The 14,700-nt window shown below is 43.4% G+C and overlaps 1 protein-coding gene across 1 annotated transcript in view; it reads left to right on the top strand.

Moving 5' to 3' along the window:
* The window catches only part of NUP210 (nucleoporin 210), a 48,995-nt gene that overhangs the window by 18,583 nt on the left and 15,712 nt on the right, over positions 1-14,700 (top strand). The window contains exons 12-24 of the mRNA XM_053989445.1: positions 279-434; positions 1,746-1,944; positions 2,497-2,642; positions 3,548-3,769; positions 4,985-5,158; positions 6,183-6,375; positions 6,646-6,752; positions 8,936-9,040; positions 9,168-9,269; positions 11,969-12,097; positions 12,755-12,882; positions 13,439-13,574; positions 13,875-13,937. Of these exons, the coding sequence (XP_053845420.1) occupies positions 279-434; positions 1,746-1,944; positions 2,497-2,642; positions 3,548-3,769; positions 4,985-5,158; positions 6,183-6,375; positions 6,646-6,752; positions 8,936-9,040; positions 9,168-9,269; positions 11,969-12,097; positions 12,755-12,882; positions 13,439-13,574; positions 13,875-13,937 (1,860 nt within the window). The remainder of the gene's footprint in view (positions 1-278; positions 435-1,745; positions 1,945-2,496; positions 2,643-3,547; positions 3,770-4,984; positions 5,159-6,182; positions 6,376-6,645; positions 6,753-8,935; positions 9,041-9,167; positions 9,270-11,968; positions 12,098-12,754; positions 12,883-13,438; positions 13,575-13,874; positions 13,938-14,700) is intronic.

Here is a 14,700-nt window from a genome sequence, read left to right as displayed (position 1 = left end):
AATTAAAACAATATACGTTTTAAAATAGCTCCAGTGTTCACCAGTGTTTTACTCTGATGGAATTTTTGACATTTGTTTTGGTGTGTGAAAGAAGCTGAAATTAAAATGAAGGGTAGAAATCTCATCTCTCGCTTGCTTATTAAGTTCTGAGGTGTTATTTTATTTGTATGTCCCATTCTCAGTGCATTCCTGGTTTTCATGCAAGATATCCAAGCTGTGGAATGTGAGAACCATGTACTTGATTAAATGTTTGAAAGATTTTTCCCTCTGTATTTCAGGCTCAGGGTGGAAGTGGCAATTTCAGCTGGTCCTCTTCTAACCAGGCAGTAGCCACAGTGACAGTCAAAGGAGTAATGACCACGGGGAGCGATGCTGGGGTCAGCATTATTCAGGCATTTGACGTGCGGAATCCACTGCATTATGGAGAAATGAAGGCAAGAGATTCATTGTTCAGTGATTGTTCTTGAATGTGGCTTTTGGAAACAGCAAAGGCACTGAGAATGCCATAGGCTTTCCCCTTCCACTTCCTGCCCTGTGGCAGGTTAAGTGATTAGTTTCAGTTTGTGCTTTAGGGAATCAAACACTGTCCAGTGCATTAACTTTACTCCCATTTTTGCCCCTTCCTGATTTCTTTGGCAAGTCTTTTTCCCTGATGGAAATTTTAAGTGCAAGAAGGAAATGGTAATTGACTCCTGGCCTGGCCATCCAAACAGACAAGCCAAACTAAAAATTCATTCTGTAGGGTAATAGGTGGGTGTTCTCCCTTGATACCAAAGGGTGACAGTTGTTATCAGGATGTACAAGGAAATTTCTGTCTGGAGAAGTAACTGAAGTGAGCACAGTGCTGCAGACTGACTGCAGATACCCAAGTTGGCCAAGAAAAAAAAAATTAGGAGAAAATGGCAATGAAAAATTTAGCTCCCAAGAGGGATTTTGTGGTGTCTCTGCAGACCAACCCCTATTCTTAGGTCATGGTGGTCAGTGTGTGTGGTTTGGAGTGAGGAGACTGCAGGAACAGTACATCTGGTGGCCTCAAAGGGAGGGGTGTGACATTAATTAAAATCTGTTCAGAATTTAGCTTACACACTCACTCTGAAATAATTCTCTGAACAACCTAGGATGCTGCTTTTTAGCAGTGCAGCAGTTACCAGCTGGAGACACAGGCAGGAAGATTTTTTCAGCTAAAACTTCTTATCCTCAAACATAAGTCAAAGCCTGAAGACAGAAAGAAACCTTCTGACCATGTGAGCTTTCAGAGCAGTGTATTGCACAATCTGAATAGGTTATTTTTGAATGCCTTTTTTCCTGTGTTAGGAGCTGCTTTCTGTGTGGAACAGCTTTTCAGAGTTCTGTTTACTGACCTCAGTGAGCAAGTTTTTAGTAGTAGTAGTGTTAGGAGTAGTTAATCCACACATATTACAGCTTCAATTCTGTCCCATATGGTTTAGTATCCTGAAGCCAGTTGCAGAAGATGAAGTAGTTAAGGTACTGCAAATAAAAGCTGTGATTGCTCTGACATCTGTGGTCTGAGGTGGATTTTTTAATGGATGTTAAACCTCTCCCAGCTGGTGATGGTACCTCCTGGAGATAGCACACAACTTAGTCCACACTTCAAAGTCTGTAAAGCAGAAGAGAGAATTACAGGAGCAGCAGTAAAAGGGAGGCTCACCAAGCTGCTGTGGGCTTGGGCTGGCGTGGGAGCAGAGCACTGACCCAGGCCTGTCCTTGTTCCTTCCCTCGGGCAGGTGTACGTGAGCGAGCCCAGCGCCGTGGAGTTCACTTCCTGCCAGGTGGAAGCACACGTGGGGCAGGTGCTGGAGCTGCCCCTGAGGATCAGTGGCTGGACCAGTGTGGACAGGGGCGAGCTGGTCCCCCTGAGCGACTGCTCACAGCTGGAGCTGGGGGTGGAGCTGGAGAACCCTGGCGTGTTCAGCCTACTTGAAGGTGCTTCAACTCCCTCCCTGGTTTGGAAGTTAAATTGGTGGCAGGTCACACCTCTCCCAAGTCACCAAGTCACACTTCTCCCTTAAATCAGTGATTCATAGCTCTCTACAGTATCCCCACAGAAGTGCCAAACTTCAGAGGGGAGGGGGTCCAAGTAGTTGAATGGTTTGAGTTGGAGAGACCTTAAAAGTTCTTCCAGTCCCACCCCCTGCCATGGGCAAGGACACCTCCCACTGTCCCAGGCTGCTCCAAGCCTTGTCCAGCCTGGCCTTGGGCACTTTCAGGGATCCAGGGGCCACCACAGCTTCTCTGGGCACCCTGTGCCAGAGCCCTACCACTCTCTCAGCCAAGAATTCTTTCCCAGTATCCCATCTGAACCTTCTCTCTTTCAGTTTGATACCATTCTCCCTTGTCCTGTCCCTACATGTCCTTGTAAAAACTTCTTTCCATCTTTCTGGTAGGCTTCCTTCAAAAAGCTGTGTTGAATTTGATGAACCTGCATGGGCATTTCTTTCCAAATAAGCTCTTATATATTTTTAATTTATCTGACAGGAAGACTTAAGCCAACTGCTGATTTTTGCAGTGGAGTGAGACTGAAGGCTGAATTTCAGGGGTACACCAGGCTGGTGGTTGTGTACACCCAGGGGCATGTGCGCCTCAGTGCCAGCATCGCCGTCGCCGCTTACCTCCCACTGAGAGTGAGTCTGCTTCCTCTGCTCCTGGAGAGATCCAGGATCCAGCACTGAAACACCTTTACATGACAGGGAGCAGGTTATGCAAGGAATAGGTTTGAAAAACCGAGGTGGGTGGGTTTACATTCCACCACTGGCTGGTTCAGTGAAGAAAATAAGAAAGAAGCTGAGTCCAGGGTCAATAGATGGAAATACAGAAGAGGCTGCTTTGTTGCTTCATCTGCAGAGGCCTAGCACTGACTGCAGGCTGAAGTCTGAGTATTTCACCATAGCTTTCCCTCAATATGGAAAAAATCTTAGTGCAAATCCTGCAGATTTGTGTTTATAATGATGTAATATGATGTTGTGAAACACAAACTGGAAATTATTTTTGTGTACTAAATGTCAGGTTAATTGCTGTGGTGGTGAACAGCACAGGCTGTCCCAGGGATGCACATCAGTGCAGAATTTGTTAGATAGGTTTGAAGTAAAACTTATGTAGGAGAATAACTACATACACAGAACTATTCTGGAGAGAACATTGTCAAGTGAAAGTACAATTTGATGTAATTTCATTCATTTTGAATACTTCTTTAAAAGTGTAGCAGAATACTATCTCTCTGTGCTCAGAGAATATATTAAGGGTCTCCCTTTTGCTGTAATTCTTCATAAGAGACATGTGATTAAAATGCAGCTAAAACTTATATTTGGATCTATGGTTTCCTTTGAATCTAATCCAGCTGGACAGAATCCTTGTGGATTTTGGTGCAGCTCTGTTTTTCACTAAGTGTGCTGACAGACCACTGCATGGGAGAAATCACAGCCTTATCCAAGTATAGTTGTTCCATTCAGAAGGAGGTTTATTTTGCAGAGCACAACCAAACAGTGCAAATAGATGATTAATTTTCAATTAATTAATGAATTGATTACAGGCTATCGATCCACCATCTGTCACTTTAGTGACTTTGGGTTCCTCTAAGGATATGTTGTTTGAAGGAGGACCGAGGCCATGGGTCCAAGAACCTTCCAAGTTCTTCCGGAACGTTGCTGCTGAGGATGCAGAAAGCATTGCCCTGTCTTTACTTGAACCTCCCACACCTCGAAACAGCAACCAGCACTGGGTTAGGGTGCTGTGCAGGAGCCTGGGAGAGCAGGTGAGTGCCAGAAGGGCTTGCTGTTGCCCTCCGTCAGGCACTGAGAACTGACTCCAGACAGATTTATGGTGCCATATGCCTGTTATGTAGCTAGATGCTTTTATAATGAGCCAGTAAAGAACTTGGGTAAGTACATTGTTTATGCATTTTGATGCAGATTTTAGAGTGAGCATTTCACAACATTACGTTAAAAAGTGGTTTATGATGGGTTTATTGCAGTATAAACCCAAGTTGTGGAAGCCTTATGTTGTGGGATGCATTGAACATCCTAATGAGTGCAGGTTCAGGTTGCATGAACAGGATGAGAGCAGAACGTTACTGAGCAGGCTGACTTCTCTGTCTAACCTGCTCCTCTTAACTGTGTTACCTTCCAGTGTAATTCTGTTTATTCTAACAAATGGCAGCCCCAGGAATTGACTGCTCTGCTCTCTGTGCAGCCTTGGTGAGCATGGCTGTGCTCATTCTCCACCTGGTTTTGTTCTCTCCAACATACAGAAATGATTTCTCCTGCTTTACTCACCCTCCTCAGCCCATGAAGCTTTTAGCTTCAATATAGTGTTCTCCTCCTGCAATTCTGCAAGGCCTAAGCATTGGTTGGGCTGCCAAGTTCCACTGATTTCCTCAGTGGACACTTTGCAAAGTGGAGCTGTTTCTGTAAGTGCAGATTGCAAAGGAACAGGCCTTGGTGTTGGTGTGCAGGTCTGTGCAAGGCTGGCTGTCCCCAGCACATCACACCTGCGTGGCTCTGCCCAGCACCAGTGCATGGGGGGATGGGGCAGGTGACCAGAGCTGCCTCAGCCTTCTCTGGTTTTATATCCACTTCACTTTGCTGAAGGCTAAAAAAGGAGTGTAAAATAAGAGATGAGATGTTTTTAAACACACTGAAGTGACTATAAATGTTGCCTTTGGGCTGTTCTGTTCTCACTCTGCAGGAACACCTGCTGTTTTCTTTCTCAGTTACATGAGATTTGTTATTTGAATCAAGTTTGATAGTAATGAACATGAACACCGAGGAAAGAGTTCCTAGGAACAGTACTTTCATAGTGATAAAGAATTGTTCTTGAAATATGCTCTCTCTTTTACATCTTCCTGTGTCTTAATAGTGCTGTAAATCCCCAAGAACTGTACTTTTGCTTTTCATTCTGATACCACAGTGTAACTGAGACCTGTGGAAATACATCATGCCTGAACTCTTTCCTCATTTGCTGTTTTCAGGTTATTACCTTAAGAGTTGGGAACAGCCCCACAGTCACCAACCCTTTCCCAGCGGTTGAGCCTGCTGTCGTGAAGCTCGTCTGTGCCGTCCCTTCCCGGCTGACTTTGATTCCTGTTTATGGCAGCCCTCAGCTTGATCTCTCCTGCCCTTTGCTCCAGCAGAGTAAGCAAGTGGTAAGCCTGGGAAGTGGCAGGAGAAGGTGTTCTTAGAGCTGAAAAATCAGCGTTTGGAGCTCCATGTGTGAAACAAAGCATCTGAGCTGCTGCAAGAGGAGCAGTAACTGGTGCTGTGGCCACACTGGTGTCCTTGGGAGCTCCTGCACAGAGCAGGCTGGGGGGGTCCTGCAGTAAATGGACAAGAGATATGTGTACATCATCAGGGATAAAGAACTTTGCTATTCTGTTTTCCTTCCTAATGGGTGTTGTTGCATGTTGGCTGCTGAGTAAACCACGTTTTGTTGTGTTAATATTCCCAGGCAAATGTAAAAGTCATCCTCCTTCCCTAAAATGAATCATTTTAAAGAGCTTCTATGTAATAACAAGAGAAAATGGAGACTTTTGTGTATTATTAGCCACCTCAGAGCTCACCTGCTTTTCTGGTTCCATTACGTGTCAGCCTACCTTGGTGCACTGCTGTTGCTAATGCATTTCACCAGAGCAACACCGGAATTTTGAGCTTTAACAAACAGCAGTGTTTGTCATAATTTATTTGAATTTTAAAAACAATTTCGTTGAGCTGTGGTTCAATTTTGTTGTTGTTGGTTTGGGGATTTTTTTGTTTGTTTGTTTTAAGGTAATTCACTGGCTAAAAAAACCCCAAACCCATGCTCCAGTAAAACCCCCTTAGAGTTCAGAGATTCACGAAATGCTCTGAGTTGGAAGGGACCCACAAGGATCCTGGAGTCCAACTCCAAATGGCCCATACAGGACTTGAACCTACCTGGTGTAAGCAGCACTATGCTCTGACCAGCTGAGATAATCTCAGGGCTGTTGGAGCACAGCTTAATGCCTTGCACTGATGGCTCCTTTTAATGAACATTCCATATGCATTGATGTTGTAACAAACCTCATGGAACTCAGCATACGTTTTCTTTAATGATGAATGATTAAAAATCATTTAATGATTAAATGATTAATGATTTAATGATTAAAAAATCCTGTTGTATCTGTTCAGTTCAAAATATTTCTTCTTTTTCAGGTTCCTGTTTCCAATTACCGCAATCCAGTACTGGATTTGGCTGCCTATGACCAGCAAGGCAGGAAATTTGATAACTTCAGCTCTCTTAGTGTTGTGTGGGAATCCACAAATAAGGCCATTGCTCGTATTGAGCCGGAGCTGCCAATGGAGCTGACTCTGAAGGAAGAGGGCAATGGTCAGAAGAAAATGCACGGTATGAGTGGGCTGAAATGAGCATTTAATTGTTTGAAGGTCTGGATTAAATCTGCTTGGCAATGTCTCATCTTGATTAAAGAAATTACTGTAATCTGCAGTCATACTTCAGCTTAACATCAATGTGCATTTTTTAGTGTGTGCAATAAAGAGAGGAGAAAAAAGGAACCAAGTCCAAAGTCTAGAACCTGTCTTGAGAAAGGAAGTTCTTGTCTGATGAGAACGATCCTAGAGGAACTGAGTGTATTTTTCATCTTATGTTACATTCTAGGCTTGCAAACTGTGGTAGTTGACCGTGAGTTTGGAACTGCTGCCATCTCTGCCACTGCCACTGGATTCCAGCAGCCCCACCTGAAGGCAGCCAGGGCCAAAATACCGGTAACAGTACCTGGGGGGGTTTGCCATTTCCCTGTGGTTAATACCCAGTGTTCAGCTGGCTTTATTTCCTCCCCACACAGTACTGTACAAATGAGGCAGCTCCCTGGTGGAGTCCGGTTCATTCTGCAGAGGTTTGATACTGGTTCATGGTTTTCCTGCTTTCCTCTGCACTGGGTGCTGCTATCCAAATCAAATCTGTCCAAGTCCTTGGGAGGTTTATAACCATCTGAGCAAGGGTGTTACAGAGAAGTGTTTCAGTTGGTTTTGTTTCAGTTTAGGGTTTTTTAATGAATTGGTGAATCTCTGCTGCTTGTCCTTCACTAAAGCAGCCATGTGCTTCATGCAGCTGTCACTGGGGAAAGCAAATGGATTATTGCCCCTGCAGAGCTGGGTGGGAAAGTTCTGCATGAGCAAAGCAAAAGCTGACTGATTCCTCATATGGACCATATGTTAGTCTGGGCTCTGACTAATGCTCTGTTTTTTTTTTTTTCTGAGAGACTCCTCCATTGTACAATGCCAGCCGTAAGCCCAGGCTCTCATTTCACAAGTCATTAGCCACTCCCTGAAATACTTAGTGTGTAGCTACTCAACCTAGGGAAGAAAAACAGCAAAAGGTAGTGATGATGAACAAAGAGGGCAGGTGTAAACAGCTGGCAGTTTTCTGTTTATGTCACTTTTGTAAGCTGAATATATAAGGGCAGGTTTCAGCCTGTGGAATAACCTGACATATGCAATAACTGACTCTTAAAATATTCTGCTTCCTAACTGCAATTTCTATTTAATCTTGTTAAACAAGATTTTAAGTGGATTTGAACTATATGCAGTACCTTGAAAACATACTTGAGGCAAAAAGTAAAATATGCAATGAGAGGTTACACGATTTAACTCAAAGCAGGTAGCAGATGGGCACCAGTAATGTGAAATACTCTGCAGGCCAGGTTCTTCTCAGCATGGCCTAGATGTGGCATTTGCTTAGTAAATTCTTTGAGAGGTGATCTTTTTTGGCACTTGGTTCTTGACTTTTCTGTGATGTTTCCACTCTTCTCATGTTGGAAAAGCATGGTGCAGATGCATTTGCCCTGAAGAATTTGACTACAGCTTAGTGAGAATTACTGCAGAGACACAGTTACTTTGCTGCTGAAGTTATTTGAGATATTTAGTTGTGTTTCTTTTTTTTTTCTCTTAAAAATTGAGTTGTAATATGGGTACTTGATGTTCTGCAATTATTTTGTAGTTCACTGTGCTCTGCTTTGTTAAACCAGTATTACATATTCTTTCTTACTTTCAGAAATAATTGGTAAAACAAATGCTCTGAACTTTGCCTTGAATTCAGAGAACACTGGAATATTCTTAAGTTCTGTTCTCTGTGTTTAAATTTGGGAGGACTCTGGTAGCTGTAGATGCCAGTCCCGCTGCACTTTGTAGGCTCATGAGTTGTTTTTTTTTTTTTTTTTGAGGTGACCTGGGTGCATTTTTCAAGTACATCAGCAATGGGCTGCTCTGTTCTGCTTTCAAACCTGCCCATTCTCCTTCCTTGCAGCCAAAAACACAAACAAGAATCTAGTAGATGGGATATTAAGATGTCTTGACTGTTGGTCCATGTTTAAGTGAAACACCCTATTATGTCATTAGGGAAAGATGGCATCCTTTCTACATCAAGGAAATAATTCTACTAATGAGGTGAAATGGGTACAGAGTAGCGACTTCCTCTAGAAATCTTTTTCCTTTTCTGAGCTAGTGTTGTTATGACTGAGTGATTAAACCTGCATTTGGTCCAGTGTTCATGTACTTATATTTAAGGAAGAATTTCTCTTGGTGGCCTGCTAAGAAGAATCATGAAAAGATGAGTTAGAGCTAAAAAACTTTGTGTAGTTTGCCTTATCATTCTGTATGAACTTAGGCCATGGCTCAGAGTTAATACCCTGTGCTTGTCAGACATCATTCACTGATCCTGCAGTCCTGGGCCCTTGTCCTCTACCTTGGCCAGGGGTGCAGAACAGACCAGCCCTGAGGATCCCCTTCCCTGTGCAGGATGACTGACGGAGCCCTCTGGATCTTGTAGCGTCTCTTCCCTCAGCCTGTGCTCTGAGCTTTGGTTGCCTGCTTTAAACATCCTCCCTGCACACACAGGACTCTGGCAGTGTTGTGCCTCTTGGCTCTAACTGCTAACATTGTTCTTGCAGCATGAAGCTGTGCTCCCAGGGCCTGCCACCATTGAACTGATGCTCGTGGAAGATGTGAAAGTGAGCCCCACTGGGCTCTCCATCTTCAACCACCCTGACATCCAGGTGAGGAGTTACTCTGCTGCTTTCCACCATCAGGGAGGAAAACATCACACATTACGGAAGGTGTGTGAGGAGACAGCTCTACTAGAAAGATACAATCTTAATTCTGGATGCTTTTCTGGTTTTGCAGGCAGAACTTCTCATCCAACAAGGTTCTGGATATTTTTTCATTAATACCAGTGTGCCAAATATTGTAAGAGTGACACATGAGGAGACTCAAGGCATTGCTTTGGTGAGTGCAGTATTTTATAGTTTTACACCTTTTTGGCAAGCAGGTTATTGTTCTGCAGCTTCAGCACTCATGGGTGTTTTGCAGCAGGTGTGGATAGAGAGGCAGTAGCTGCATTTTGGATGTGTTTGCCTGTCACAGTTGTGCTTCAGGCAGGGGATCTTTGCACTGGCATTTTCAGGTATAGTCTCAGGTACAGGAAATTGTTTCATTACAGCTGTGATGCACTTGTGTTCTCTGTATAAGATAAAAGCCAGTTCCAAGTACTTCACCCATTACAGCTTTGTAGTAAAATGTTCCTGATTCCACAAATACACCACAAAGAATAACTTGACAGAATTATTCAGAAGCTACACATAACATTAATTGGTCTCCAAAGTAATACTGGAGTATTTGCTGTGGGCCAGTAGTTCTGAAGGCTTCAAATTCTTCTGTCTTGTAGTGCTGTTTCAGGGTACTTTTAAATCACAGCATTGCATCCTGATTTTGTGAATGAATCTCTATTAAAGAGTTTATTCTGATCTCCATATAAAGTTTCTAATGCACTTTTCCACTAGAAGATGCCACTAAAGTTCAAGTGTGCTTGACTTCATCAGGCCTGGGATATGAAATGCATTCTGCAGTGAACACCAATAAAACTGTGTGTTTGCATTGCTGCTTTCATTAGGCAAGAACTTGAAATGAAGCAAGTTGCTCTAAAGGGTGGTTTTTATAAATGTATAATTTACAGGTTTGTCTTTTAAGAAGTAATGCTGATAAAGTTGTGAAATAGTGATAACTAAGGTGGAAATTAGAATATCAAAAGAATTTGTGAAACATTTTCATTGTCTCTAACTATTGTAAGTGGGGGGGGGAGTATTTTTTTCAACTAGGCACAGAAGTGAGAAAAAAGTAGAAGAGATGAGAAGTTTTTTGTACATAGTACACTGTTCAAACTCTCAATAGTTTTTTAGCCAGGTCTCCCTGATGGGTTTAACTGATGTACATGAGATAGGTTCAGTGCTGTCGTCTGGAATTCAGGAGTGCATCAGTGACAGCAAGATAGGCTTTGTGAAGTGTAGGAAGAGATTTAACTGCCTGTCAGATTAAAGGAGAGAAAAGTCCACTTTAAACACATTTTTTAAAAAACACAACCCCACACACATTTGGCAGGTTTGTTAGCCCTGTGTGCTGTGCTTGGGTTACATCCCAGTGCAAGCCCTGGGTTTTTCCATGGAAGCAGCAGAACGGCCTGGAAAATCAGCAGGCTCTGTCAGGCTGCTGCCATGGCAGGTACCAGTGCAGCCAAGTTGACAGAGGATGAGTTGGCAGTAAACTCTTCTGAGAAACTAAATTCAAGTTATCTGGAGCAGTGATTCCTAGACTTTTCGGTGGGACTGCCAAGGAGAAATTCTGTAGCTTTCCCTCTGGTTTTGACACAGCAGCTTCTCTGGGCATAGGTGGGTGGTAGCAGGGGAGGAGTGAAGAGTGGTCTCCAGTGCAATATCCCTGGATACTGGGAGGCACTGAGCACATAATGGGAGAGGAGAACAGCAGAGTTTGCTGAGACAGGGAGAGTTTTAAAAGTTGCAGTAGCCCTGCTTGCCCTTTTCCCTGTTTGCTTTCTCTGGTCTCCCAGCCCAGCTGAGCTCTGTTCCAGCTCCCTCCCCTGGCCACTTCCCCCTGCCCTGCTGTCCAGCCCCTGTATTAGCCGCCCTCTCTGGGAACTGCTGCTGTTCTGGAAGTGACCTTTATTAAAACTTCACATCCCTTTCTATTTTGAGGCAGAAAAATGGAGTAGTGCCCTCACAGAACAAAATGTCAGCTTTCCCCACTGCTCTGCTGCTGACTCCTGTGGTGCTGCTGGGCAGTGCTGAGAGTTCACTGAACTCCTGTGCGCTGGGGGGCCTGGCCATGTCCCCTTGTTCAGAGTTCAGAGCACACAACAGGACACCCAGCTTCACTGCTGTCCCTGGCCAAAGGGAGGAGAACAGCTGGGATTGTCCTGAGGTCTGTGACAAGGTCAGGGAGTTGCAGGAGAACTGCAGAGCTGATGTGAGCAAGGTGTGGGTGCATGGCCTTGGGAGAGGGGACTTCGGGATGGGTGCTTAGTTCTGAGGGCTTGTGTTTGGGACCAGAGGCCTCTCTCTTCATTGTTTTATTCTCTTTATCCATTAAGTGTAACATTCTCTTTCTTTAAAATTAATGTAATAACAGTTTTATTAAAGAAACACCTGATCTGTCAATTGTCGTCTTCTTTGCCAGGATCTACCACCAGGTGTTGGCTGCTCAAATGAAAAGCAGTGACAGTAGAGTACAAATCTGACTGGAAGCAATACCAATGCTTTACAGGCATAATTTTTGTCTTCTATTTTTTTTTTCCTTATCACTTTGGTTTTCACTCTACTAAGAAAAGTTTTGTTGCTCTAAATTATTTGTATGTTTTTTCTCCTGATGGTGGGAAAGTAACAGGATGCCAGACTGATCCAGATGAAGAGCTGTTAATTCACTTGGTGCTTGGGGGCTGTTTGCACTAGCTCAGTAGCATGGTACTTTTTACAGATGTTTTACAGCTTGATTTTTATTTTGGTGGAAGAATTCTCCTTGTCTAAGCTTGGAGATTTCTGCATCCAACTTCTTCTGCCCTGAAAGTGATACAAATTTTATCCTGTGAACAGCAGACAAAAGAAGTGCTATAATGCAGTTTTCTTTTGGCATTGCAGGTGCAGCCTCTGCTCCCAGGATCAGTGACTGTAATGATTCATGACCTGTGTCTGGCTTTCCCTGCCCCAGCTGAAGCTGAAATTCATGTATCTGATATCCAGGAATTGTACGTGCGAGTTGTTGACAAGGTCAGTGCCTTGGAAGCAGCATTAGGAGCTGATCCAGCCTGCCCTGACTCCCTGTGCTGCTCCTGAACACAGAGATCAGACATGGACAAGATGCTACAACAGAGAAGCAACTACAACCTCCCTGTGTCTCTCCCTCCCAAATTTATCCCTTTAGGTTATAAGTGTCTCAGAGTATCAGGTATCTGTTCACGTTCTGTGTGGCAGCAATCTCAGCTTTTGCATTTACACAGCAATATTATTCCATAATTTATATGGACATACTCATTTACATTTCCTCCCGTTTAAAGTGCATGTGAGCAATTCTTTTAGGAGTAGGTTTTGCCCCAAGGTCATTTTCCATATGTCAGGTTTTAAAACTGAACAGAAAAAAGTCCAGCTCATTGCTCTTGCCAGCTTGGGTGCGCCTTAAACAAAAGAAGTGTTGATATTTCTGTATGTTTTAATTATGCCCTTGCCAGCTGAAGGACCTGAGTTCATTCATTTCATCTGACACTAACTCTAGCTGGCAGGGATTAGTCTTTAAAATCAGTGCTAGTCTAACCTTGGGGCTCTATCTCCACTACCCTACTACAAGTGTAACATAAAATAAAATGAAAATGTTTATGCTAATAAATAAGAGTGGTTTGAATGCAGAATGACTGGATATATCTGTTTCAGGTGGAGATTGGAAAATCAGTTAAGGCTTATGTCAGAGTTCTGGATGACTCAAAGAAACCTTTTCTGGCAAAATACTTCCCTGTCATGGATCTCAGTCTCAGAGCAGCATCTCAGCTTGTCTCACTTGTGTAAGTTAATGGATTTTTGAAATTAATCGGTGAATAAGAATTGGCAAAAAATGAATAAAGGTATTAGCTTAGAGGCATGATAATACACAATGGCTGAGATTCTATTTATTTTATTTTTGTGAAGCTTTAATTACTTGTTAAAAGGTAAAAAAATATTATTTGTGAGGGAAATTGCCTGAACTAACAGCCTGAATGTTGCTGGCTGATGAATGAGACTGCATTCCTCCAGTGTGATGACTGATGAAGCTTTGTGCATCTTGGAAGCAATGACTTGGCAAAGAATGTCAGGTGAAGAGTGCTGTGTGAAGGCACATCTGAGTGTGAAGACACTCACTGTGTCTGTTACTTGTTTCATTTTCACTTTGAGTATTTAATGTTTCAGTAAAGCACTGTGTGCAAAGAGCTGTCATGTGTAAAAATGTGATAATTTCCTTAACTTTGCTTCAGACAGTCACTTAGCCTTGTGATAAAACTGCTGGTCACTAAATGAGTCCTTTGCTTTGCTATTTGTAATTTACACAGTAATTTATTATCTCTTTAATGGATTTCTTTGCAGCCCCCTGAGGGAGGCTCTGGATGACCACACTGCTGCTTTCCTGGTGCGTGGGGTGACCATTGGGCAGACGAGTCTGATGGCAACTGTGGCTGACAGAAGAGGACAGAGAATCAACTCTGCTCCACAGCAGATTGAAGTAAATAATTTCAGATAAGATACATGCATAAAGAAATCTGTGCTACAGTGGAACAGGAATACATAAATTATGGTTACAGTATAATAATCAATTTGCCATAAAATTCATTCTGTCTGGAAGCTGACCTAATGCCAGTCAGATTTCAGTGTTGTTTAACTGCAGATGATGAGTTAAATTTCTGCATGCTCAGTTTACTGTGATTAAGCAACTAAAGACTCAGTTGTGCACTTGTACTGTTTTGTGGTATAATTTATCTGACTGAAGGATCCTGAACACAGGTATTCATATTTCTGTTTTTAGGTCTTTCCCCCATTTAGACTACTGCCAAGGAAAGTGACCCTAATTATTGGGGCCATGATTCAGGTGAGGCATCTTCTTACATATTTTCTTTACTTTGTAATTTCTGTTGTAAAATAAATCTTCATAACTGGATTTTCAGCAGTAGATACTCAACTTGACATTTATCTGCATTCACACTGAATGGACTGACAGGATTGGTAGAGAGGGACTTTGGGCAAGGGCCTGGAGTGACAGGACACAGGGAGTGGCTTCAACCCAACACAGGGCAGGGTCACATGGGATATTGGGAAGGAATTGTTCCCTGTGAGAGTGGGGAGGCCCTGGCACCTGGTGCCCAGAGCTGCTGTGGCTGCCCCTGGATCCCTGGCAGTGCCCAAGGCCAGGCTGGACAGGGCTTGGAGCAGCCTGGGATAGTGGAAGGTGTCCCTGCCCATGGAACAAGATGAGTTTTGAGGTCCTTCCCAACCCAGCCCATTATGTTTCTGTGATGAATACTCCTGCGAGCAAGAACAGTGTCATTCTTGAGCCAGCTTCTGTTTTGCTCTATTTCTGGATCAAAGGATTTGTATTTGCTTTTGTCAATTGAGTGTCAGCTTTTCTGGTGTTAAATACCAGCACAGCATGAGTAAATCTGTCAGCTCCATGAAATTAGGCATAGTGGGCTTGTTGTTCACACTGAAACACAGAGCAGAGCTCTACACCAGGGGGCTGAGGAGAAGGGGAGGAAAAGTTTGCTGAAACTTTCTGGAGTGGAGGTGGCATCTGCCTGTGACACTCTGTGAGGCACAGAGTCCACTTCTGTGCTCATCTCACACGTTTCCCAGGC

This window comes from Vidua macroura, chromosome 13, assembly GCF_024509145.1.
Source record: "Vidua macroura isolate BioBank_ID:100142 chromosome 13, ASM2450914v1, whole genome shotgun sequence".
Classification (NCBI taxonomy): Eukaryota; Metazoa; Chordata; class Aves; order Passeriformes; family Viduidae; genus Vidua; species Vidua macroura.
This window is presented reverse-complemented; position numbering and strand designations above follow the sequence as displayed.